The sequence below is a fragment of the Pararge aegeria genome, chromosome 22, assembly GCF_905163445.1.
Source record: "Pararge aegeria chromosome 22, ilParAegt1.1, whole genome shotgun sequence".
Classification (NCBI taxonomy): domain Eukaryota; kingdom Metazoa; phylum Arthropoda; class Insecta; order Lepidoptera; family Nymphalidae; genus Pararge; species Pararge aegeria.
The window spans coordinates 11,088,084-11,113,683 of NC_053201.1; the positions used below are offsets into that span (position 1 = coordinate 11,088,084).

The 25,600-nt window shown below is 36.9% G+C and overlaps 2 protein-coding genes across 2 annotated transcripts in view; both read left to right on the forward strand.

Annotated features, from left to right (window-relative positions):
- Nucleotides 1-1,737: 1,737 nt before the first annotated feature.
- On the forward strand, nucleotides 1,738-2,658 carry LOC120633983. The gene has a single exon (XM_039904420.1). It carries the CDS (start codon nucleotides 1,909-1,911, stop codon nucleotides 2,656-2,658), a length of 750 nt encoding a protein of 249 aa, XP_039760354.1. The 5' UTR covers nucleotides 1,738-1,908.
- Nucleotides 2,659-7,011: 4,353 nt separating this feature from the next.
- LOC120633804 overlaps nucleotides 7,012-25,600 on the forward strand; it is a 61,317-nt gene continuing 42,728 nt past the window's right edge. The window contains exons 1-2 of the mRNA XM_039904160.1: nucleotides 7,012-7,078; nucleotides 9,076-9,250. Of these exons, the coding sequence (XP_039760094.1) occupies nucleotides 7,012-7,078; nucleotides 9,076-9,250 (242 nt within the window). The remainder of the gene's footprint in view (nucleotides 7,079-9,075; nucleotides 9,251-25,600) is intronic.

The window sequence follows — 25,600 nt, forward strand, 5'->3', positions numbered from 1 at the left end:
AATACAGTGGTTGAGCTATTTGGCTTAAGCTAGGAACCGCAGGAAATTGCAGATAATGAGGCAAATGGTTAGAGTTGGCATTATGTTGTTTTAAATTAATATCTAACTTGTAGTGGAAAAAGTAAACTCAGCTAACTTTTGTCACGCGATGTGTGTTCGATACACATACAGTGCACTAGATCACAATTTTGTATTCAAACTTAAAACATAATAATATATCTATACTTAACATAATAAAAAGCAAAGATTTTTTGCTTGTTATTTTTGTAGGTACCTAAAAAGCTCCAAAACTACTGGACAGATTTTAACCATTTTTTTCGAATAGAAAGCTAAATTTTTACAAAGTTACAAAAGATCAATTAATTTTCACAAAAATTAGAGATCCGTAAGAGAATTGCCCGAACCCAAAGTAGAAAAATTTGGAGTTCGCTGTGAATGCTATTGAAGATACATAAAAGTTATGTAATTGCTTTTTAATATAATAAAAAACGGTTCTCGCAGGGTTTGTAAAAACAATAGTTAACGTAGACGAAGTAGCGGGCAACCGCTGTATACAGATTTTTACAATTATTATAATCTTCTTTACAAAACTGTTTTGTACAGAACAAAAGAAGAAAACAATGCATAGCATTGTTTCCTTATTAGATTTAAAAGTTATTGCAGCTCGCCTCCATAAATATGGAAGGAAGTGGAGGCAGGAATATGAAGAATAATAAAATTGTTGACATACATTGTTCTAAAGCGCACGGTATTACGGTGAAAGTGCTGAGTAAAAAGTTCCAAGTAAAAAGTTCCACGGTACGAGACACTCTGTTCTGCATACGTTTCGTAAAGTTAAATTGTATTAAAATGTACGTATAGTTTAAAGCTGATGCCTGTGAACCGACTTCATTTGACAGTAGGAGCTTAAATTAATATTGGTGTACGCTGCGCTTCCACCCATTACGCTGAAAGAGGTGTACTCGAATCTTTATTTACGTATTAAGTTTCTGTAAGCTAGTCTCGTATCTATAGCGGTGATCGTCCAGTCCTTACTTCCTTATTAATATTATAAATGAGAAAATCTGTGTGTTTGTTTGTCGTTATTTTACGTCCTAAGTAACCAATCAGCGTGATTTTGGCATAGAGTTAATTGAAAGAACGAAGAGTAATTTAGAAGAGTACTCTTTATTCCACGGGTTCTGTAAAAAGCCGTAATAAACGTAAACGAAAAAAAAAACTCGGGAAACAACTAATCTTATAACTAATATATACAGCTGAAGAGTTTGTTCGTTTACTTTAACGCGATGATCTCAGGAACTACTGGTCCGATTTGAAAACTTCTTCCCGTTTTGCATAGCCCATTTATCGAGGAGGGCTACAAGCTGCATATCATCACGCTAAGACCAAAAGGAGCATAGAACCAATGAATAATGTTCGTTATGAAAATTAAGCTTAATTTGCTATACTCCGCAAAAATCGGGAGAATCTGTATGGTGTAATTTATAATTTATTCAATCCTTATACTCCGCACCAAATGGCAATGTGCCCTCGACGCACGTTTCGTTCCGATACCGGAGCATCCTCAGGAGATGTTGATTTTGCAATGAATAATTCTTAAGTTTAGTCAACATCAGTCATGTGCGTTTTTTAAGTAATTAAAAATATCACTTGCTCCGACGGTGAAGGAAAACATCGTGAGGAAACCTGCTTGCTGCTTTTTTTTTTTTTCGCGGGTAGGTGTTAAATAACAACACACGTTTTTCGTTGTCACTCTTCGTTTTAATTTTCATTTAAATACATAATCGTGATTAAAAGTTAAATAAATGTATTAAAATTGTGTTACCTACCAGCTACTATTTCCTATAATAGTTATTTACACTAAATTTCACTTCTACACATTTCATCCTAACCTATAATAATATCACAATGGAATCGATTCAACAAACTGTCACTGAGTTGGGTGAGCACTTTAATCAACGGATGGCTGAATTTCAGCGAAGCCTTCAAAGTTCCATCCCTGCAACTAGCCCCTCATCTAATGTAAATGCGCAGTTCGCTGCCTTTAGAAGTTTCATCCTATCTTCTCTTGAAGCACTTCAGGCGCAAGTTCAGCTTCTCTCAAGACAGCATGATGACATGGAGATGAGATGCAGGAGGAAAATTTTGCTAGTCCATGGTGTGCCAGAGAGCAAGAATGAGAGGGTAGAGGCAGCTATCACCAAGATTCTCTCAGAGCACCTCACTACGGTTTCTATTGACGAGACGTGTATAAGCCGCTGCCACCGCTTAGGAAGCCCCAGATCAGACAAAGCGAGGGCAATCCTCATTAAATTCCGTGACCTATCCATCAGGAATAAAGTGTGGTTTGGTAAGACTTGCTTTAAGAACACTGGGGTCACACTCTCTGAATTCTTGACTAAGGAAAGACATGATGTCTTTATGGCAGCTCGCCAACGTCTTGGCATTGCCAAGTGCTGGACGAAGGATGGCCGGATTGTGGCCATTGGTTCTGATGGGGCACGTAAACATATTCTCACTATGGCTGAGCTAAACATTTTCGCTCCGGAATCTGAAGATCCTGCGCCGGCGCTTAAGGCTGTTGCCTCTACTAGTTCTGCAAGTACGGGACCCAAGATGGTTAAAGTGAACCGGCAGCGGAAAATAGCCAAGCGATAGTTATTATATTCCTCAGAGATCCAGTCTGTTTTTATTGTATTAGGTTGTAATTCTTGTTTTGTTTGTTTTTGTTTTGTTTGTTTTGCAATCGATTTCCTTTTGTAATTTTCTAAGTGCCTCCATGGTCGCAGTAACTAGTAAGTAATTCTCTTAATGTTTATTTTTTTTCTACATTTACTTTGCTTTTGTGCCGGTGTACTAATAATTAATTTAGTGTATTTATTGTGACAATCACTGTTTAAATAATCAATGTCACCTGTCACTGTCATTCTGGCATCCATGGTCCATAGTCATAATACTTACGTTTCTTTTTACGCTGTTACTGAAAATTATTCCAATGAGTATACAAGCACCTTGTATCATACTGTATTTTCTTTTTATTTTGTTTAGGATACAAACTCAATTTTTTTTTTTTTTTTTTTTTAACACTTGGTGCTTGGAAGCTCAATCTGCATAACATAATTCTTGCAAATATTCTCATTATTTTTAGGTTATTTATAGGATATTTCTCTTTATTTTGTTTTTTTTTTTTTTTCTTTTATTATTTAAATATTATTATTTTTTATTTTTTGTTCTTTATTTTAGAATGTTGCCCAATGATGTAGCAATCTCTTACCTATGTAGCTGTCCGGTAATACAATCTGTGGTTTTCATACACAGTTTTACAAGTAGTTAACCATTTATTTATTTTTACTGTACTTTATTTATTTTATTTTTTATTTATATATATTTTATATTATTGTTAATATTTTTAATGGTAATTATGAGTCTGAACGTCAGTGTTCATGATAGGTCAGACGACGATTTTTTTACTGCTTCATCTTCATCATCGCCTAATGAGAGCTTTCACAGTATTTCAGCTCCACTTAGTTCCCTTCTCGACTCTACTTTCTCTCCTCTTCCTAAAAACTTCAATGTCGTTCATATTAATGCTCAAAGCATTCCCTCACACTTCACGGATCTGTTAGATACGTTTGATAACAAAAATATTCATGCTATACTCGTCTCCGAAACATTTCTCAAACCCAGTCTTCCATCTACTTCCTACTCTTTACCTAACTTTCATTTGATCCGCAATGATCGTACCGGAAAAGGTGGTGGGGGTGTTGCCATTTACCTACGTAGCCATATTCCATTTACAATTCTGAATTTGTCTCCCCCCCAGTACTCTGAGTCTTCTGAGCACATTTTTATTGAAGTGCTATTTGGGCGTTTAAAACTTTTACTAGGCGTATTCTATAGTCCATCACTCTCTATAAATTATTTTGATAACTTTGAAAATCTCCTCGAACAATATGTTGCTACTGTTGATCACACCATCATTATGGGTGACTTTAATACTTGTTTAATTAAGGATGACTCTCGAGCAAAGCGACTCCTTAGCATAATAAATAGCGCTAATCTACATTTACTTCCATCTCAGGCTACTCACTTTTTTCCTAATTGCTCTCCATCTAAATTAGATTTAATGATTACCTCTTCCACTGAACACGTTGCCACTCACGGGCAGTTCTCAGCAGAGGCGTTTTCATATCATGACCTAATATATTTATCGTACAGAATTCGGCCTCCAAAAAATAAACCTTCTATTGTTATGCGGCGTAGTTTTAAGAATTTTAATAACGACTGTTTCATGTCTGATTTGTGCAACGTTGATTGGGATTCCATCCTTAGCGCTGTGACAGTCGATAACAAGATCTCAATTTTCAATTCTATCTTAACTATACTTTTTGACAAGCACGCTCCGCTCCGTCCAATTAAATTGAAGCATCTCCCTGCTCCATGGTTGACGGAAGATATCCGAGCACTAATGGCGATGCGAAATGCCGCCAAGTCAAAGTACAAACGTAATCCTACATACTGTAATCTAAATAAATATAAACACCTGCGTAACCGCTGCAATAAAATTTGTAGAAATGCGCAGCGGAGCTATATTTACTCCTCTATTGAGAATAGTAGCGGGTCTGGGGTCTGGAGCGCTACAGTGCTCCCTGTAATTTGGATATAGACGCCCTAAATCGTCATTTTACTTCGGTGTCGCCTTTGGATCTCCAGGTTAAATGCAGCACTTTATTTCGTATCAACTCTCTATCTCCTTTAAACTGTCCCTCATTTGGGTTTCAACCTGTTACTGCGGCTGAGGTCAAAAAGCACATTCTGGCCATTAAGTCTAATGCTTCCGGGTGTGATGGAATTAACCGTAAAATGATTATGCTGAGTCTAGATACTGTAGTGCCTGTACTTACACATATTTTCAACTTCTCCTTGTTTTCTGGCGAGTTTCCTATAGTTTGGCGTAAAGCTCACGTTATTCCCTTGCCTAAGTCTAAAAATCCTGTTTCTTTCTCTCAATATCGCCCTATCTCTATACTTCCCTTTTTATCAAAGGTCTTGGAACGTATTGTACATGACCAGCTTAATTCTTACCTGGTAAGCAACAGTATCCTAAGCCCGTACCAGTCTGGCTTTAGGCGCTGCCACAGCACTGTTACCGCTCTTGTAAAAGTTTGCGACGATATTCGGGCTAACATGGACAATCAACTTGTCACAGTTCTTGCTCTATTAGATTTCAGTAACGCTTTTAACACTGTGGATTTTGATATCCTTCTTGCTATCATGAAATCACTTAACATTTCTCGGGGTGCTATTGAATGGTTCCGTAGCTATTTGTTTGGGCGTCAGCAGTGTGTGCATAGTGACAATAAATTCTCCACTCTTTCCTCACTTACTGCTGGTGTTCCACAAGGCGGCGTACTTTCTCCTCTGCTCTTTGCCATTTTTATAAACTCTGTTTCTAAGCTCCTCACTTCTAGCTTTCATCTTTATGCTGATGATTTGCAAGTTTATGTCGCTGCCCCTGCTCTCAATGTTTCTGAAGCAATCTTTCAGTTAAATAATGACCTGCGCAGTATCTACACATGGAGCAATTCACATGGACTTTGCGTAAATCCGCATAAGTCTCAGGTTATTATTATAGGCAGCCGTCAGCAGTTAGCTAAGGTGAATTTCTGTACCTTGCCCTCTGTCCAGTTTAACAACACAAATTTGATTCCGAGTACTTTTGTAAAAAATCTTGGCCTCGTCATAGACAATAATCTGTCGTGGTCCCCACAGGTAGCTGAGGTGAGTCGAAAAATCTTTGCTTCGATTGGGTACTTAAATCGTTGGAAAAATTTCCTTCCTATTAAAACTAAAATTTCTCTTGCCCAATCTCTTCTTCTTCCTATACTGGATTATGCAGACTCATGCTATCCTGACCTTACCGAAGAACTTCTTAATAAGCTCGAGCGCCTTCAAAATTTATGCATCCGGTTTGTGTTTGGACTGCGTAAATTTGATCACATATCGGAGTACCGAGCTAGACTAAAATGGTTGCCTATCCGTTTACGCCGTGAAGTTCATCTACTTTCCTTCTTTTATTCTATTCTTTATAGTCATTTATCTCCCTCTTATTTAAGGGATCGTTTTTGCTTTATTTCTGACTCATCTTCTCATTCCAACCTTCGATCCCGCCTTGGTAACCGTCTGGTACTCCCTTTTAGTAAAACGAAGTTCTTCAGTAATTCTTTCACCTTTAAAGCAGTTATGCTCTGGAACAATCTGCCTGCTGAAATCCGTGGAAGTAGTTCCCTTCCGATATTTAAGAGTCGTCTGAAGGACTACTACCTCTCTTTGAGTGATGAAATTTGAAGTAGATTCTTTATATTCTTATTTTTTTTTTTTTTTTTTTTTAACTGTGTGTTAAAATCTACTAATATATATTATGTTTGTTATGTATTTATTATATATATTATGTATATTTTCTATTTATATATCATGTAGGTATATTTTATATATTACGTATATTTATTTAAATTATATATGTATTTGTATCTTTACATTTTGGTATTTATGTATATCTATCAACACTCTTGGCACTATCCCGTTCTCTTGCTGTAAGTCCTATCTACAAAGGTTGCCTGTAAGAGATTGCTTGCAGCAATAAGGCCGCCTTTGCATGTCTACATTGTGTACTGTATACTCCTTACTGTTTCTTTTCCTGTATGTTATACGTGCAATAAAGTGTTTCTTCTTCTTCTTCTTCTTGCCTGAGAGTTCTACATAACGTCCTCAAAAGGTATGTGTAATCCACCTATCCGCACTGGGCCGTGGGCGAGCGTGGTGGACTACAGCCTTAACCCTTTCTAATTGTGGGAGGCGACCCGTGCCCTGTAGTGGGCCGGTAATGGGAGTGATGAAGGTCATTGAACTGCTCACCCTCCTGAACGGCAAATATTGGGTAGGTGCAATGCTTGTACTGACGGATTGTCCGTTCGTTGCAGATGGCCTGCTGAGCGGGTAGGATGCAGCGGCATGCACCGCATCGTGCTGCTAGCGGCGCTGCTCACGAGGGCGGTTGCCGCCCATGTACATATCACAGGTATGCATAGTAAATAACTCATAATTCAAAATTAAGCCACAGAGACGACCTAGCTCAGCGTGTCGCGAAGCTGAAGTGGCAATGGGCAGGGCACATAGCTCGGAGAACCGATGTACGTTAGGGTCTTAAGGTACTGGAATCGAATTAAAAATTAAATATATATTAAAAATAAAATGTAATCGTGCAAGAGGTATTTTATCAATTCATACACGTATTATTGTTTCTAGCTTATCAATACCTATTTGCGTTCATTATTAGCTTACAAATAGTGCAAATATCTAACAATGGATTCCGTTCATATATAAATAACAGTAGTAAATCCATAAACAGAAATATTGGAATTCTGTGGGAAATAAAAAATTTACTGACCTAAACAAACTTTTATTTAATAATGTATTTTTTTTGTGTGTATGTATTTAAAGAATTGCGATTTCCCGTCACTTATTGCGTTATTCCATTAGTTAAGGTAGCCTGGTGGAGATCACTTCTAGTGAAAAGGCCAATAAAGTTGTTTTAATGCAATAAATTTGTTTCAAATAATAAATAAATAAATGGAAATATTCAATTAAGCTCAATAAACGGAAATCCAATATGTCATATGTTTAGATCTTTTTCATTAAACTATAATCTTGTACCTAATCTTTGCAAGCGTCATCAATTTACGTCAAGATTAAATATATTGACGAAATAAATTTAAATTTCATTCGTGTAGTTTAACATTTAGGTAGCTACATGTTTTATATAAATAAATAAAAGTAATTATATATTCATTCATTAAATATTACTAAAGCAATTTTAATAAATAAATGTACATTAACCGATCTCAATGAAATGAATATTGTATCTACCATTTTAAAGGTTTTTATTAATGAATTCAGTTTTTTAGACCTACTTCCTTTTTAAGAACTTGTACCCGTTGCTATGATAGGCTCCTTTACATTCGACCTCGACCAGATCGAACGGGGTGTTCGTAGCTTAATAGTGATATCACCAGTTTATATTAAATAGTGATTTCTGTTACTGTTTAATAATCGTGTGAATAAATGATTTTTATTATTATATTATATTATTATTGTAACCAATTCTACGTGACGGGGCAAACGGTGCGAGGCGCATAATTATAAGACACGTGTGAAGAACAAAGTTATATTAAGAGTGCACTTAGAATTACTTGACAGTCTAGAACAGTGTCCCCGGCTAACGTCCCACGCAGTGGAAGCAATAGCTGGAAGCACGTCCCGTAGGCTCGCCTAGCAAGGTTCCTAACTACAGCGTCCGGTAAGTGTCTCCGAGAGGAAAGCGTTTGCTGAAGCACCGCAGTCAGGTACCGCTAGTGATTGACATTGTTTATCCGCGGCACCGTCTTGTACTAGTGGGAAAAAATCTCTTTAGCGCGATTTACATTTCACGCAACTACAACTAACCATCTAGTGCTAGCGGGTCAGTATTGCGTTTTATTGTAATGTTACATTATTATATTATAATAATATTATCAGGCGTCCATACTCAAGTACTAACAAGTAAGCCTCTGACTGCAATCTTAACTGGTACTAAGTGATTTTGCAGGCTAAGATGGCACCGGGTTAACATGTTTAGGTGTATGGCAGAAAAATATATAAATAAATATAAATATAGCCCCAAAGTAATCGTAGCTTGTGTTATTGCTACTAAGACGACTGATGAATACTTTTATGAATAATGTATACATAAATACTTATAATATACACATAAACACCCAGACTCTGAAAAACATTCATGTTCATCACACGGACATTTTTCAGTTGTGAATTGTTTGTTTCCAGAAAGCAGGGTCGCTGTTCACTGCGCTAGTCGCCCATAAATATAAACTACACTAATAAGTTACTAATTAGGTGCACAATGTCAGTGCGTGTACTTGACTCATGAATAAGTTCTGTTAATTTCCGTGCAAGATGATGATGACGAAGTGTCTTTTTTGTATGTAATTCAGTCTAAACTGAAATTTGTTTTTGTTGCAGCCCCACCGGGAACTGAACCCGCGTACCTGGCGCAAAGCACGATGCCACCCACTGTTTTCCACAACCCGCAGACGAAGCTACGTCGCATCACAAGCCGAAAGGGGAAGGCAGAGTCCCCGATGCTCAATTATATCTTCGATTCCTACGCAACTAGTAACAAACACTTTCATGACAAGTGAGTTCATTTTATTACCATTTACCTCATAAGCAAGGCCAAAGTCACTCAGCGGGCGATGGAGAGAGCTATGTTGGGAGTGTCTCTAGGTGATCAAATAAGAAATGAGGAGATCCTTAGAAGAGCCAGAGTTACCAACATAGCTCAGCGAATCGCAAAGCTAAAATTGAATTGGGCGGAGCACATAGCTCGGAGAACTGATGGATATTAGGGTTCCAAGGTGCTGGATTGGCGAGCCCCAAAGGTAAACGCAGCGTCGGTCAGCCCGCAACGAGGTGGACATACGACATCAAACGAGTCGCTGGAAGCCGCTGGAAACAAGCGGCCCAGGACTGTGGATTTTAGAACTTCCTACAAAAGACCTATGTCCTGCAGTTGACTTCAATCAGTTGAAGTTCATTTTATAAAAAACAGTTGGACCCGACAGACTTTGTCCTGGTAAGGCAGTGCCACCTAACGGGTTCAATAATTTTAGCAAATAATCAGGGAAATCATTGAAATGTACGCACAAAATTACATCAAAATCGGTTTAGCTAGGAGACGAAGTACAGAAGAATTAAATAAATATTTATATATATATATATATATATAATATAAAATATATTGATAGTATATATATATATATAATAATGTTTATAATACTCCCTTCAATGGGTAGTTGAAATAAAGACGATATTGCGTTTCTGTGAAAATACAAGAAACAACATTTAAAGCCCTTACTTCAGGTCTTTAAAATCATAATAATTTCTTCTTAAACATCCTTTTCCTTATGTCACTTATCACTGTAAAAACATTGGTGACTTTCAGAAAAGGTTCGATATATGAACTCGAGAAAAGAGTTCTTTACATATATAGTATATTTAGTGAGAATAACAATGAGCAATAACCTTTTTATATATATTGAATTTTATTACCAACCAGTGGACTCGGAAGACGTCGTCCTCGTAAAGCAGCGCCACCTAGCGGATCCAACTATGTAATCAAACTATCCAATAGCGCATTGAAATATACATAAAATTACATCAAAAACGGTCTACCTGTTTAGGAGGAGCACAGTGACAAGCACGACTGTTTTTCTCACCGTTTAAACCTTCCCGAGACTTCAAAATCATTGGCAAGAATATTTTTTTTATTTAATATGTGATTTCTAAGTTGTGAGCATCGTCGCTTAGATAAGATATATTCCGTAAAGTATTCGACTACGGTCCATCCTTACTATAAATCGTGAGACATCGAAAAGGTCTACACCATTACGCTATAGATATCCCATCAACGCGTACGAACTTTTTGCTTCCTCGTTTCTAACGCGATTCGCAAAGATCTGGAATGGCCTTCCGGCTTTTGTTTTCCTCGCTACCCGTACTATGAAGTCCCACAAATTAAAAGTGAAAAGAATGTTCTAGAAAAGTATTTGCCAGTATCATTACTATCATCATGATGGAATCAATAGCTTAACAGGATTGGAAAATAAAGAAAATAACATAACGTTTATTACTTAACTTATAATTGACGACCTCCCTGGCGCAACGGTGTGCGCTGTGAATTTAAGTAGGAGGTCCCAGGTTCGATTCCCGGCAGGGTAAATTTGGGAATTTATAATTTCTGAATTTTCCCTGGTCTAGTCTGGTGGGAGGCTTTGGCCGCGTCTAGTTACCACGCTACCAACGAAGACGTGCCGCTAAGCGATTTAGTGTTTCGGTGCGATGTCGCGTAGAAACCGACAGGGAGGGGTAGGGATATGGCTACCATACTCCCTAACAGGTTATCTCACTACCATCTTGGCTGCATCATCCACTTACCGACAGGTGAGATTGCAGTTAAGGACTAACTTGTAGAAGAATAAAAAAAAAATTATATGATTTAAATTCCAATATTATTCGTATTGATAGATGGTGTATTACCTTTATACACTTTTACTACAATTTCCGCGGGTATTGTACGAGGCGACTAAGGTATATAACGAAATATGGGCAGCAGTATCCTCTGTGCTACTACTCCACCATCTATGCGATCACCAACCTATCTGCCCAGCGTGGTGAGTTTAAGCAAACCCTCACGTTTGGAGAAACATTTCCTCCAGCAGTGGACTGTTTTAGGCGGTTCAAAATGCATATCAATATAAATTGGTTAAATTGTATTCGTATACATATTAATAATTATTTACAATAGTTATTACGTCAAAAATATTTAATTAGCTAAGGTGAACTCCCACCGACCACATAGCACGCAGCCACCATCTCCTGACACCTTAAGTTTAGAGTGTCAAAGAGACAAAGGATACCAAGCACTGAACAACCGCTGAGAACTCTCCCTCACAGAACTACGAAGTGCTTTGACACTTGCACTAAGTTAGCCTGTGCGGCAAGTGTCGTCACTTCCCTGGGACCATCCGGTTGACTAGTCAAGCTACTTGGAATCTAAGAAGCAAATAATTAAGGTTATGATATTATTATAAATGTTTTAAATAAAAATAGCTGTTCTATTTTTAGTTTAAACAATTCTAATATTTTTTTTTAATAATAACTTTTTATATAAAAATCGTATCGTGTTCAAACCTACTCGAAACTGAAGTGCAGATAAGTGATAGTTATTGAAAGAAAATAAAACTGCTATTGGAAAGTTCCAGCAAAGTTGAATGAGAGGCCGAGGCTATATAAAAATCTATGCTTTAAAAAAATAGATGCGTGGTACTGTGATAAGAGGATTGTACTTAAATACATGTTATTTTATGTTGACCTGGTTTTTTAGTATTTGTCTATTTGTAGCATTTCAGAGATTTATTTAATACTTTATTGGATAAAGTAAAAATAAGGATAAGTATGTTAAAGTTGCATTCGTTAGGTTTTTTTGTTTAACTTTAGCCCATAACTGCAAGCTCCCTGGCTGTAAGTGGTGATACAGTTTAAGATTGTAGCGGGCTAATCTAGTAAAGGTATGTCAGTTATATCATACGAGACATCGCACCAAAATGCCAAATCGTTTGAGATGCCAAGATACAAAATAGTGAGTTAGTTAGTACTTAACCAACTTACTAACTCACTTTTTGGTTAAATTAAAATTGGTTTATTATTGTTTTAAAAAAAATAGTAGTTTTTAAGCCATTTTGAAGTAAATTTATCCATCTAAAAGTTATAGTTTTCGTGATAAAATGACCTATTAAAAAATTCATCTAGTTTACCTAGATATCATTTAGTAAATGTATTATATGGTATAGCGAGGGGGTGCATAGTATATGCACAGGGTATGCAGATGATATAAAATCAAGAAAATCTCTAGTATATTATAAGAACTTAAGGGTAAGCATTTTATAATTTTTACAATGCCGATCTTTAAGTTTTTTATAACTCGTAGATTTTTTTCATTGTATATCATCTGCTCACTTACCCTATCTGTACATTCCCTGCACGCATTACTATATGTTAGTTGAGATCATTTAAAAAATAATTAATTTTACTCTTCAAGGATATCGAGCAAAATAAAATAGCATAGAATAACGGAACGAGGTTCCGAAGCAAACTAATTATACCGGAGAAACTTACGCCAGAGTATTTGATGCTGGAATGGAGTTAATAGTCCCTTTGTTTACTGGGAAACGTTGTTCCGTGCGACGTCTATCTCTTTTACATGCTTGAGACCAGCGTTTGAGACTTAATTCCGTTTTGCATATACGACTTAACATATTTCCTATACACTCATGCATTCCTAGTACTTATTCCTAAATATGTGTATTTTTTTCTAAGCGGCGATAGCCCAGTGGCTCGACTCCACTTTCCGGGGGACGAGTTCGAATCCCAGCACGCACCTCTAACTTTCTATGTTATGTGCGTTTTAAGTAACAAAAATATCACTTGCTAACTAAACAAATATAAAATAAAATAAAAAAGCTTAACAAAATTAAACTTGCATGCCTGAGAGTTTTCGATAATGTACTCAAGCGTATGCGGAGCCCACCAATCCGTTCTGGGCCAGCGTGGTGGACTACGGCCCTAGCTCCTTCTCATTGTGCGAGGAGACGCAGACAGGGCACGCCCTGTAGTGACCCGGAGACCCGTGGGTCTCCTACCGTGGGCCGGTAATGGGTTGATATGACGAAGTATATTTTCTTTTTTTGTAAATAAGCATAACTCGAGCGTTATTTCCAAAGTAAATTTTGATTTTTCATAAAATAATATCATAAATTAAAAATTGTACAGGAACTCCTGATGTTGTTAATTTTTTTTTTACGAATATTCTTCTTCTTCTTAGTAATCTTGTAAACTTGTAAAATATAAAATCAAATTGAATTAAGCTCTGGTCTCTAATATATTTGAATAGCTGTTGCCCGCGTTCTTCGTTTTTACAAATCCCGTGGGAACCGTTTGTATTCCTAGGATACAATGTAGCCTATGTTACTTCCCGTCTTTTCGACTAACTCTATGCTAAAAATCAGTTTGATTGGTTGTTTAGTTAAGGCGTGAAGGAAGGACAAACATACAACATTTTCCTATTAATAAGATTATTAGGGATAAGTATATGTACCTTTACCCACTTTAAAGTATAAAATAAAAATAAATATACTACGACAGTATACACATCGCCATCTACTCGTAGCCGCAAAGTAAGGGTAGCGTGTTATGTGTACTAAGATGAGTGATGAATATTTTTCTAATGAACAATATACATAAATACTTGTAATATACATATAAACACCAAGACACTGAAAAACAGTCATGTTCATCACACAAACATTTTCAGTTGTGGGAACCCACGACTTTGACTCAGAAAGTAGCGTCGCTGCCCACTGCGCCAATCGACCGTCAAAATCAAGGGTCTAGATTTATAAAATGACAAAAGAGATTCCGAAGCAAATTAAATATTGCAAGGAGATTTACGCAAGAGCATTTTAAGCTCGAATGGAGTTTATAATCCCTTTGTTAATAGGAAATGTTGTTTCCTGCGACGTTCCTCTGTTTTACATACATAAGACCAGCGTTTGAGACATAATTCAGTTCCGCATAATCTACATACTCGTTATATATTCACTATTCACTCATGCATCCCTAGTATTTAGTATTTCTTCCGCGCATAATCTTAACTTGAGAGTTATTTTGGAACGATAATTAATAATATCCACCTCACTGGGTCAATAAGCTATTGTTAATAATGCTCGTTTCTTTGAGATCGCTTTCCTAAATTACATAAATATTTCAAAAGAAAATGTTAAGGTATAACGTGAACTGTATGTAAGAGGATAGATACAACAGATATAACATGTTTACAAATTATAAAGTGCAGACTACGTTTTGAATTACGATCGAATTATATAGTCTGTTTTATAATACTACTAAATATAGCGTTACTAAATTTGGTGGTGGGATTATTCTAATAAAAAATAAAATAAAATAAAAATTCATTTATTTCAAGTAGGCCCAGTTTATAAGCACTTTTGAAATGTCAAGTCAGTCTGTTTGTAGAGATTCTACCACCGGTTTGGAAGGCAGATTCTACTAAGCCAACCAGAAACTCAGCTCACTTTTAACCACGACTGGTAAAAAATGTTTTCATATATTGTTTAAACTTAGGTAAAGGTAGATCTAATATTATAATAAACTATAATTTTTTACTAAATATATTAGTCTATTCACATTGATCAGACTAATAATAAAAATCGCTATTATCTCGCAGCGTCCTCGGTTAGCCTAATGAGCCAAACCGCATTTGGCCTCCATCTTTGGCCTCTATTAATAAATCGACATAGACTAAAAACAGGTTCTCAACTATCGATTAATCCATGCTTAAGACCAAACTTGAGAAACTATCCTTAGCTCGATGTCGGTTTGTTTATACGGGTCTTTCTCATAATATATTATCTATACGGCTGGCCGATTGGCGCAGTGGGCAGTGACTCTGCAGTGGGCAGTGGCAGTGATTCCCACAACTGGAAAATCTTTTTGTGATGAACATAAATGTTTTTCATTGTCTGGATGGTTATCTTTTTATTATAAGTATTTATGTATATTATTCATAAAAAAAAATATTCATTAGTCAACTAAGTACCCACACAACTAGCTACGCTTATTTTGGGGCTGGATGGCGATGTACTCGTATGTATTAATACATAATATATTATATACATAATGTATAGATGTAACTTATATGGTTATTGCAAGTGGATTTTATAGTATCAGTTCATCCTCATCAACCAATGGCGTGCATAGAGGGTATGTACAGGGTATGCAGATGACAAAAAATAAAGAAAAACTACAGTAAAAGTTATAAATGCTTAAGGGTAGGCTTTTTGTAATGGAGGTTTTTTTCATTTTATATAATCTGTGCATACCCGCTATGCACGCCACTGTCATCAACATACTATTGAAGTCCGCACAGGCATTTCTCATACAACAAAAATTGTAGAGCATAGACCGACCACGCTTCTCCAATCACTAACTTATAATAGCAGTCTAACATTGCGTATCGCCAGTTGTAAGAAGTTTTATACCAAACATGGTGGTCAACTATGGGCTTCGTTAGAAAGCTCGGATTTACTCCCATATCCCAGTGCGATCAAATCAGATAGAGAGATAAGGAGAGCTTTCAAGATATAATAAAGTTGCTCGGTTGTCATGATAAAAGTTTTTACTTTTTGCATATCAAAGCATATGGATTGGGTAACAAAGTTTTAGATATTTTCGTTAGCAAGAGAATTTGAGTGAGATTTTCTGCACAAATAGTCTTCTATGTGTACGGTAAACTCTATTTATGTCTTATAAAAAAAAAACGGCCTAAGCAAAAATTAAGAAATGCTAGTAGCTACACAGTAAGCAAAATGCTAAGATGGTAGTGAGCTTACCTGTTAGGGAGTATGGGAGACATACCCCTAATAGGTTTCTACGCAACATCGCACCGGAACACCAAATCGCTTAGCGGGACGTCTTTGTCGGTAGGGTGGTAACTAGCCACGGCCAAAGCCTCCCAGCAGACCAGAGAAAATTCAGATGTTATAAATTCCCAAATTGCCCCTGCCGGGAATCGAACCCGAGACCTCCTATTTAAATTCACAGCGCTCACCGCTGCGCCAGGGAGGTTTTCATACTTGAAATAAATGAATTTTGAATTTTTGAAGTTTTATTTATTTATTTATTTATATTCTTATTCTAACACTATCATTACAGATTACTTAAACCTAATGCGATAGTGTAGCTTTTTTTTTTTACATAATCTTAACATTATAATATTTAATTACCTATTCGGGTAACAAATAACCCACATTGCGATCCTCGTGAATTCACTCAGAGCGCAACAATACAAATCACATTGCTCTGATATGACATTGAGGATGCGGAGGGCGCGCGTCATTGGTGCCTCTTTTAACGTTACGTAAATAAAAAAAAAAATGCACAAGACAAAAATAAATTGAACGCCTTTCAAAAAATAAAACTCTTTAATATTATGACTATATTCATCCAACCAAGATAGGGAAAAATAGAAAATAGAATTTCATGATATACCTATAGTGAAGATAAAATATATTAATACCTCGTTTAGAAGCAATAACAAAACAAGGCTGCCTTTTTTGTGAAAACGTTACGTACGTAACGTTTTTAAGTTAGCTAGATGCGTTGCTGCGTTATAGTTATAAACAAGGGTATATGTACCAAAGGAAACTAATTATAGTGAGAAACGGACTTACCCCAGATCATTTCACGCTCGAAGAGCATACAATTTGTAAACCCCCTCTTGTTAGTGGGAATGTGTTCTGGATATCGGGAATACCGTGTGATTTTCCATTTGTTTTACTTTATCGAGGGATAATGGAACTGTATTTTTACTAGTTTACGTCACAAAAAAGGCGGCCATGTTTTTTATTGCTTCTAAACGAGGTATTAATATATTTTATCTTCACTATAGGTATATCATGAAATTCTATTATCTATTCCCTATCTTCGTTGGATGAATATAGTCATAATATTAAAGCGTTTTATTTTTTGAAAGGTATTCAACTTTTTTTTTTTTTGTCTTGTGCATTTTTTTTTAATTTTAAATGTGAAAGTCTGTTTGTTTATTTGTTTATTGTTTTTTTACGCCCAAACTAATCAGCTTCGTTTTTGGCGTAGAGTTAGTCGAAAAGCGGAGAGTAACTTAACTTTATATCCCTCGTTTCTTCGGGATTTGTAACCGTAATAAACCCGGACAAAGAGTGGTCAGTGATAAGTGAGCTAGTTCTACTACAAAATAGCCATTGACTGCAATCTCACCGGGTGGTATGTCAAAGTCAAAGTAAAATATTTCTTTATTCAAATAGGCACATACATTGCACTTTTGTAGCGTACATTACATGTAAAATATGACATAGAAGTGAGTTGATGGCGATAACTAAATTCGTCAACTTGAAACTAAAGCTACGAGGGTTCCAAACGTGCCCTGGTCTAAGAAGAAGCCCACAACATACTTAGCCGGTTGTAATTGTTTTTTCTTACGTTGTCATTTAAAACTATTAAAGAAGCAACCTGGTTAGAGCAATTATTTACCCCCCAAGCATTTTTATCGTTGACGTAGTCCTTAATACTATAATAGGACTTTTTTATAAGCTTACGTTTAATACAAACTTTAAACTTTTTCAGAGACATCTCCAAGATATCAACTGGTAGTTTATTGTTAAATTGTATACGATTTCCTTTGAATGAATTACTTTTTTTATGTAGTCTAGTATAAGTGAGGATGCAGTCTTAAATCGTATCGGATTATCCTGTCAGAGGTATGGTAGTTATGGTTTATGTCACGTCTTAGGGCGTCCGTCTCACACCAGACCAGACGCAAAAAAATAAAGACATAATAATATGCAAAATTTCCCCCGCTATCGATCGACCAGGTTCGATCGATAGCGGGGGAAATTTTAACTTTCCACTTGTTGGTACACAGTGCTCACCACTGCGGCTGGAAAATCGAAAATAAAGAATGCCATATACATACCATACACCATATACATATTACACACATTAGTTTCAAATACGATATACATTAGTTTTAAGTGCGTGTAAAGTGAACGCATTTTAAATTTCAACTTCACATTATATTCGGATAGATTAAAGGGGAGCGCTAATAATCAAAATTAAGCTTAATTTGCTATACTCCGCGAATAGCAAAAGAATCTGTGTGGTGTAATTTATAATATCTTCAATCCTTATACTCCACACCAAACAGATCTTCGGCAATATACCCTCTACGCACGTTTCGCTCCGAAACCGGAGCATCCTCAGGAGATGTTGACTTTACAATGAATAATTGTTAAGTCTAATTAATTAAGTTTCTTATCGAACTAGCAAGTACCTTTAACTTTTCTTAGATATGTGCGTTTTAATTAATTAAAATAACGCTTAATTGCTTCAACGGTGAAGGAATACAACGTAAGGAAAACTGCATGCCTGAAAGTTTCACATAATGTTGTCAAAGGTGTGTGGAGTCCACCAATCTACACTAGGCCAGCGTGGTGGGCTACGAACTCAGCGTTTTCTAATTGTGGGAGGAGACCCGTTCTCTGTAGTGGGCTAGTAATGGGTTGTATTAAACTTAAGCTTATAGAAAAGTCCTATTATAGTATAAAGGACTACGTAAACGATAAAAAAGGTTGGGTGTAAATTATTGCTCTAACCAGGTTGCTCTTCTAATAATTTAAAATGACATTGTGAGATGGTGATAATAAAAAAAAAACACCCGGCTAAGTTTGTTGTGGGCTTCTTCTTAGACCAGGACGCGTTTGGAACCCTCGTAGCTTTAGTTTTACGCATCAAAAGTGCCACCTGTGGGCCTACTTGAATAAAGATATTTTGACTTTGACTTTTGACTTTGACTTTGATATGATGATGATGATGATGACTATTATTCATAAAAAAAAAATATTCATCAGCTATCTTAGTACCTATTACACAAGCTACTCTTACTTCGGAGATAGATGTCGATGTGTGTATTGCCGTAGTATATTTATTTAGTTACTTCATGGCATCGTACCATAACGCTAAATGGCTCGGCGGTACGTCCTTGCTTAACACAGATGGCATGAGTCGTTAAAAACTTAAATCAAACAAGAAACTGTAGCCAAAAACAGCTTGCTTACATTGAAATTACATCTTACCAAGCATTCCAACTACAGTTTTGCAAAAGTTTACAAAACAAACGTACTTTTGTAACTACGAGTAGCTGAAATATCATAGTGTTTGCAGAGGCTTGTTGTTTTTAAAACTCGGTTAGTTTGTTAAATATTCGCTCGAAATTGTTTTATAAATGTAACTTTTATATGGTCTCTCATGTAATTTGTCAAAAAATGGCATGAATGAAACAGTGGCGGTACTGGCAAAAAGTCGAGACACTGTGACAAACATGACAGTTACACCTTAGGTTGATGGCCAAAGGGCACGTTGCAAGACTGATCCTAGCATGCCCTTTTTTTCTTGACGTGGTGGAAAAGCTTTACTGCTACCTCCGACCCTTGGGCAGGACGGAGGTTATGTGGGACTCACCCCTCTAAAGGGGTATACCCAAACTAAAAACTACCACGGCGTGTACCGCTTGTTGGCTTTGTTAGACGCCCGGGGAACCCGTTGTATACCTCCCGGACGTGTATCAACCACCGCAACCTATTGTTGGGGCTCCCGCGAGCGAAGCGAAGAGGTGATCAGGAATCAGCTTAACACCCCCCCAAGTAGAGAGGCTTGTGTAGGGACGGGTAGGTAGAATCCTAGCACACCCTACGAAGTGTTGCTCTGTTTATAGGTGCTGGGTGCTGGTTTACCACTTACCATCAGGTGGTCTATCTGCTTATTTTCAATAAAACACTGCAGTTTGTGATTTAAGTTAATGTCCTTGTTTTGAAAATGGTGCAATATAACGTCACTCAAAGTCACATTGCCAGTGGTGTACTTTTAAACGTACGTTTACTGACGTAGAAACAGCAAGACTTGTTTACTTCGCGTACTTTCATAGTGTGATGTCTTACGGGATCTTATTATGGGGCAAAGCTGCTGATATTGAAACTATATTCATATTGCAGAAAAGAGCTGTACGGTCAATATATAAACTTAAATCACGCGAATCCCTCCGTGAAAAATTTAAAGAAATTGGTATACTTACGGTAGCCTCACAATACATTTATAACAATATAGTATTTGTAAGACAACATATTAGTCTTTATAAACAAAAAGTGGATATAAACAGTCGACTTACAAGAAATGGTCATAAATTAGTGACATCTGCATATCGTCTGCGAAAGGTGCAGAAGTCATTTGTGGGATTGAGTATACGCTTTTATAATATGATTCCTAAGGTAATTTTGGACCTACCAATCCATAACTTTAAAGAATGTGTTAAAACACATTTATTACAGCGAGGTTATTATTCAATTGATGAGTTTCTTAATGACAAGGTTGCTTGGAAGCATCCGGCTCCGCTTTCATCTCTCACAAGATAGAAAAATGAATGTTAAAATATAAAATGTAAATTTTTGATGTTGGAAAAGAGCAACTGCTGAGTTTCTTGCCGGCTTCTTCTCGGTAGAATCTGCCTTCCGAACCGGTGGTAGAGTCACTACACACGGACAGACTTGACGTTTCAAAAGTGCTTGTATTAGGCCTACTTGAAATAAATGAATTTTGAATTTTGAATTTTGAATTTGGAAACGAAGCAACCTTTTGAGATTCTGCAATGCAAGAATCTTCTTGATTTTAGGAAGTTAGACTTGCTGTTGTATTGGTCTAAAGAAACCCGTGGTTCTTTTTTTAGTTAGAAGACAGCCTAAGTTTTTATCACGAGTACTAGAATTCTAAAAGACTACAAACGTTTGCAAAAAAATAATCCATGAATGTTTTTCTTTAACTTTTAAGTATACGTCAAACTTACTAACGCATCTTAAATTTTCGGACCGCCTTTCTCTCATACCTAAAAGTTTACCGAAAAGTTAGAGCGGCTATAACAAATTGGGATCATTGTAATACCAAAAACAATGTCATGATTTGTATTTATGTCACAAAAGTTTGTATACAACAAACTTGGTAATAAGTTGGTTAAAGTGATTGATTACCATTAGAATGTTTTGACAGCTTTTCTCGTTCACTCAGGTCGTTGTCTGTGAAAAGCGACACTCCCGCAATTCACAAATAAATTGAAGGATCTATTTTTGATCAGTCATTGCCTTTATTATCAACCTAAATAATGTACCACTTCTTAAAAAAATCCATAATAGGTGAGATTTACTTTATGGTGAGTTGCTGTGATGGCCCAGTGGATAGGATTTCGACTTCAATTTTGCGGGCCGAGTTTGAATCCTGGCACATACCTTTTCTAAGTTAAGTGCGTTTTTAGCAATTAAAATATCACTTGCTTCAATTTTGAAGGAAAACATCGTGAGGCAACCTGCATGCCTTAGAGTTCTCCATAATGTTCTCAAAGGTGCGTAAAGTCCACCAATCCGCACTGGGCCAACGTGGAAGACTACGGCCTTAACTCCTTCTATTTATGGGAGGAGCCCCCCGCTCTGTAGTGGGCCGGTAATGGGTCGATATAGTTACTTGAATTAATTGATTGTATTGATACCGCTGCCGCACCGCAACGCTGACACTTGATATAGGATTCTTCTTTTACACCAAAATTTTTTTTTTTCTTTCTATGTTTTTCTACATATGAATAGTAGACATGTACAGATTAACTGGGTCTCTTTTGTACAATAAAAAAAGTGAGCATATATATAAGCCAGCCAACGTATTGAGACCACTATCCTAAGTCTATGGTTCCACCGCTCTCGTTGCGGCCTGCGGTTCCATGTTAAAATAGTCACAATAATATTGTTAAATTCCTAAGCGACTTGTCGTAAGTTTTCAAGTATAAACTATTAAAACCGGTACACAAATAAATAAATAACAAATATAAAGGCTGCAACGGCAGTTTTGAAATTTTATAGTCCCTTTAACGTTCCAGACGGAAAAGTTTAAATAGTTCCAGAGCTCTTTACAAGATTGTTTCAAGCCCATTACTAAAGATATCACGTCATTATTGAGGGAAACTTCGAAGACTTTAACCCCAACTTGGTATTTTATCATCGTTATCAAAGTTGTTTAGTTTCTGTTAACTAACCTAATTAAAATTATTTTCAGGAAGATATTTAATTCCTCAGAAAATGGTTTAAGTTCATTTAACGTAAACCACTGCGTTAACACCAAAGCTATGTTTGCCTATGGAAATAATTTACTTGATTTGAGGCTCCGAAACTGATTTTGGCCATTTTTAGAAAGCTAAGCTATCTGGCAGTGATAAAGGCTATAAATAATTAAAAAAATACATAAATAATGAATAATTAAATGTACTAACTCAATACACACATCGCCATCTAGCCCCAAAGTAAGCGTAGCTTGTTATGGGTACTAAGATGACTTATGAATATTTTTATGAACAAAGTACATAATATACAGATAAACACCCAGACACTGAAAAACATTCATGTTCATCACACAAATATTTTGAAGTTCCGGGAATCAAACCCACAGCCTTATAAGCAGAAACACTCAGAAAGCAGAATCACTGCCCACTGCGCCAATCAGACATCAAAAGAAGCAAAACTTTGCCTATAAAAGTCATTATTATGTGAGAAAACTATTTATGTACATAAAAAAATATGTATTACATAATTAAAGTATGCATTATAAACTACAAAAAACCTGCAGGGAAATGTATCTAGCTGTCATAGTTAAATCACGATATAGACGAAGACGTAGTAAATTTTCAAAATTATTAAACTCTTTGCGTATGTCCACACGAGTTTGTAAATAAAATTATAACTAGATCTCAACTAGAAACAGTCCTGTAGTAAAATTACACAGACGTTTTCATATTACAAACTAAAGGGACATTTTCCGAGTCTCAACAAATACGAGTCGCGAGATTTGTTGTCAAATTAAGCTTTTTGCAAGTCTGCGATCTCTTAGTTTTTTATTTTTTTAGTTCTTTATTCTGCTGGCGTAACATCGTTAGGAAGTAGTTGTTTAACACCCATAACTGCCTCGTTAGTCTAGAGGCGGTATATTCGATTACTCTTAAAATCCTTAGATTAGCGACCTCCCCAGTGTCGCAGTGGAAATCTTATAAATGGAGTTCTCGAGTCCGAATTCGGGCTGGTGAAAATTCATATTTTCTGAATTTCCAGTGGTCCGGTCTATCGAGAGGCAATTCGGCCGTGGTTAGTTACTCACTTCCGTACAAAGATGTTCCACGAAACGATTTTACGTTTATTCTGCTACCATCTAAGTCAGCATACTAATAAGCTACGTGAGATTGCATTCAAGGGCTAACTTGACATCATCATCCTCAGTAAAGATCTACAACCAGGGTGGGCATCGGCTTGGACAAGCAAATTTCACCATCGACGGTTAGCTTTCCACGCCTGGACTCCCAAAACCCTAAAATCCTCATACTCCATAACACGACTGACCTCTAGGTTATCCTCGGCATCTACGCTCCTTCCATTTGCCCTCCATCAACTTTTTGGGGACTCTAATACCGTCCATGCGTTATAAATGTCTCGCATATTGCATTCTTTACAGTTTAATTCGTTCTGAATACATTCGACTCTTTATAAGGCTCGTAATGTTCGCGATTGTACCCAATGCGCCAAAAACCACGACCAAACGCTGAGCAAAACCAATCACTCGTGTCAACATTTTTCGAAAATAAACAGACTGTTGTCGTATTCTTCGTTTAAGATCCAACACTCAGTGCCATACGAAAGTATTGGCCGAAGCAAGGTCTTATAAAAGACTGTTTAAGGACTTCTCGGCAAGATCTAATATATAAGGTAGGTAGTTGCTGAAACATATCTCTGAATTATACGTAAAAATGCAAACGCATCTTAATTACACTGGATCACTTGGATAATCTCATTACACAGCTCGCTGCGAATGGTCGACGTAAGTGATCATTAGAATTTGTGGGACGTATTATCATAATGAGGATTAGCAAGCTTAGGTGGCAGAGAGTAATTAATACCGCAGAAATGAAACTCGGAATGTAACTCTATCCATAATTCATCATCAACATCTTCTCCCATTAACTGCCCGATTCAGGGCACGGGTCTCGAGTCTGATTGCGGGTTGGTGCAATTGCAAATTTATAGTTTCCGAATTTCCATTGGACGTATTATAATGAGGATTAGCAAGCTTGGGTGGCTGAGAGTAATTAATACCGCAGAAATGATACTCTGAATGTAACTCTGTCCATAATTCATCATCAACATCTTCTCCCATTAACTGCCCGATTCAGGGCACGGGTCTCGAGTCTGATTGCGGGTTGGTGCAATTGCAAATTTATAGTTTCCGAATTTCCATTGGACGTATTATAATGAGGATTAGCAAGCTTGGGTGGCTGAGAGTAATTAATACCGCAGAAATGATACTCTGAATGTAACTCTGTCCATAATTCATCATCAACATCTTCTCCCATTAACTGCCCGATTCAGGGCACGGGTCTTGAGTCTGATTGCGGGTTGGTGCAATTGCAAATTTATAGTTTCCGAATTTCCATTGGACGTATTATCATAATGAGGATAAGCAAGCTTAGGTGGCAGAGAGTAATTAATACCGCAGAAATGATACTCTGAATGTAACTCTGTCCATAATTCAACATCAACATCTTCTCCTATTAACTGCCCGATTCAGGGCACGAGTCTCCTCCCACAATGAAAAGGGTTAAAGCCGTAGTCCAACACGCTGGCCCAGTCATTGTCATCAACAGCCTAAGTCCACTGCTGGACTAAGGGCCTCTCCTAACTGGAGGATTTGCCCATAATCACCACGCTGGGAAGGCGGGTTGGTGCTCGCAGTAGATCGTAGTAGTAGTACAGAGGACGCTGCTGCCCGCTCTCCATTATATTCCCTTAGTCGCCTTGTACGACACCCGCGGGAAAAAGAGGGGTGGTGACAACTGTATTCTGATCTGCCGTCACCACACGGCTAGCTCAGTGCGGATTCTAAAATTTTACACGCCTTTTGGGAATTCGGAGAACTCTCAGACATGCAAGTTCTCTCACAATGCTTTCTTTCACTCGCTACGCATTTAATATTATAGCTTATATTAAAATAGTTTAGAATTCTGAAAAATTAGAGATGCTTGCTAGAGGTGCTTGCGGGGAATTGAACTCGGTCCTGTCTTAACAAAAATCGAAACCCTATCCACTAAGCTTTTAACCACTCACCTTTTCTATTTGCAAGCTTTAAAATTTTATTTTCGAGAACAAAATGGCAAACATGTTAAGCCCCGTCACACTGTGAAACCGAGGTAATAACTTTTAATTAGCACGTTGCGTGACAGCTAATCGTCAAGTCGGCCATTACGGGG

Coding starts and splice junctions, on each gene's coding strand:
- LOC120633983 (XM_039904420.1), top strand. CDS start 1,909: ATGGAATCGATTCAACAAACTGTCACTGAGTTGGGTGAGCACTTTAAT.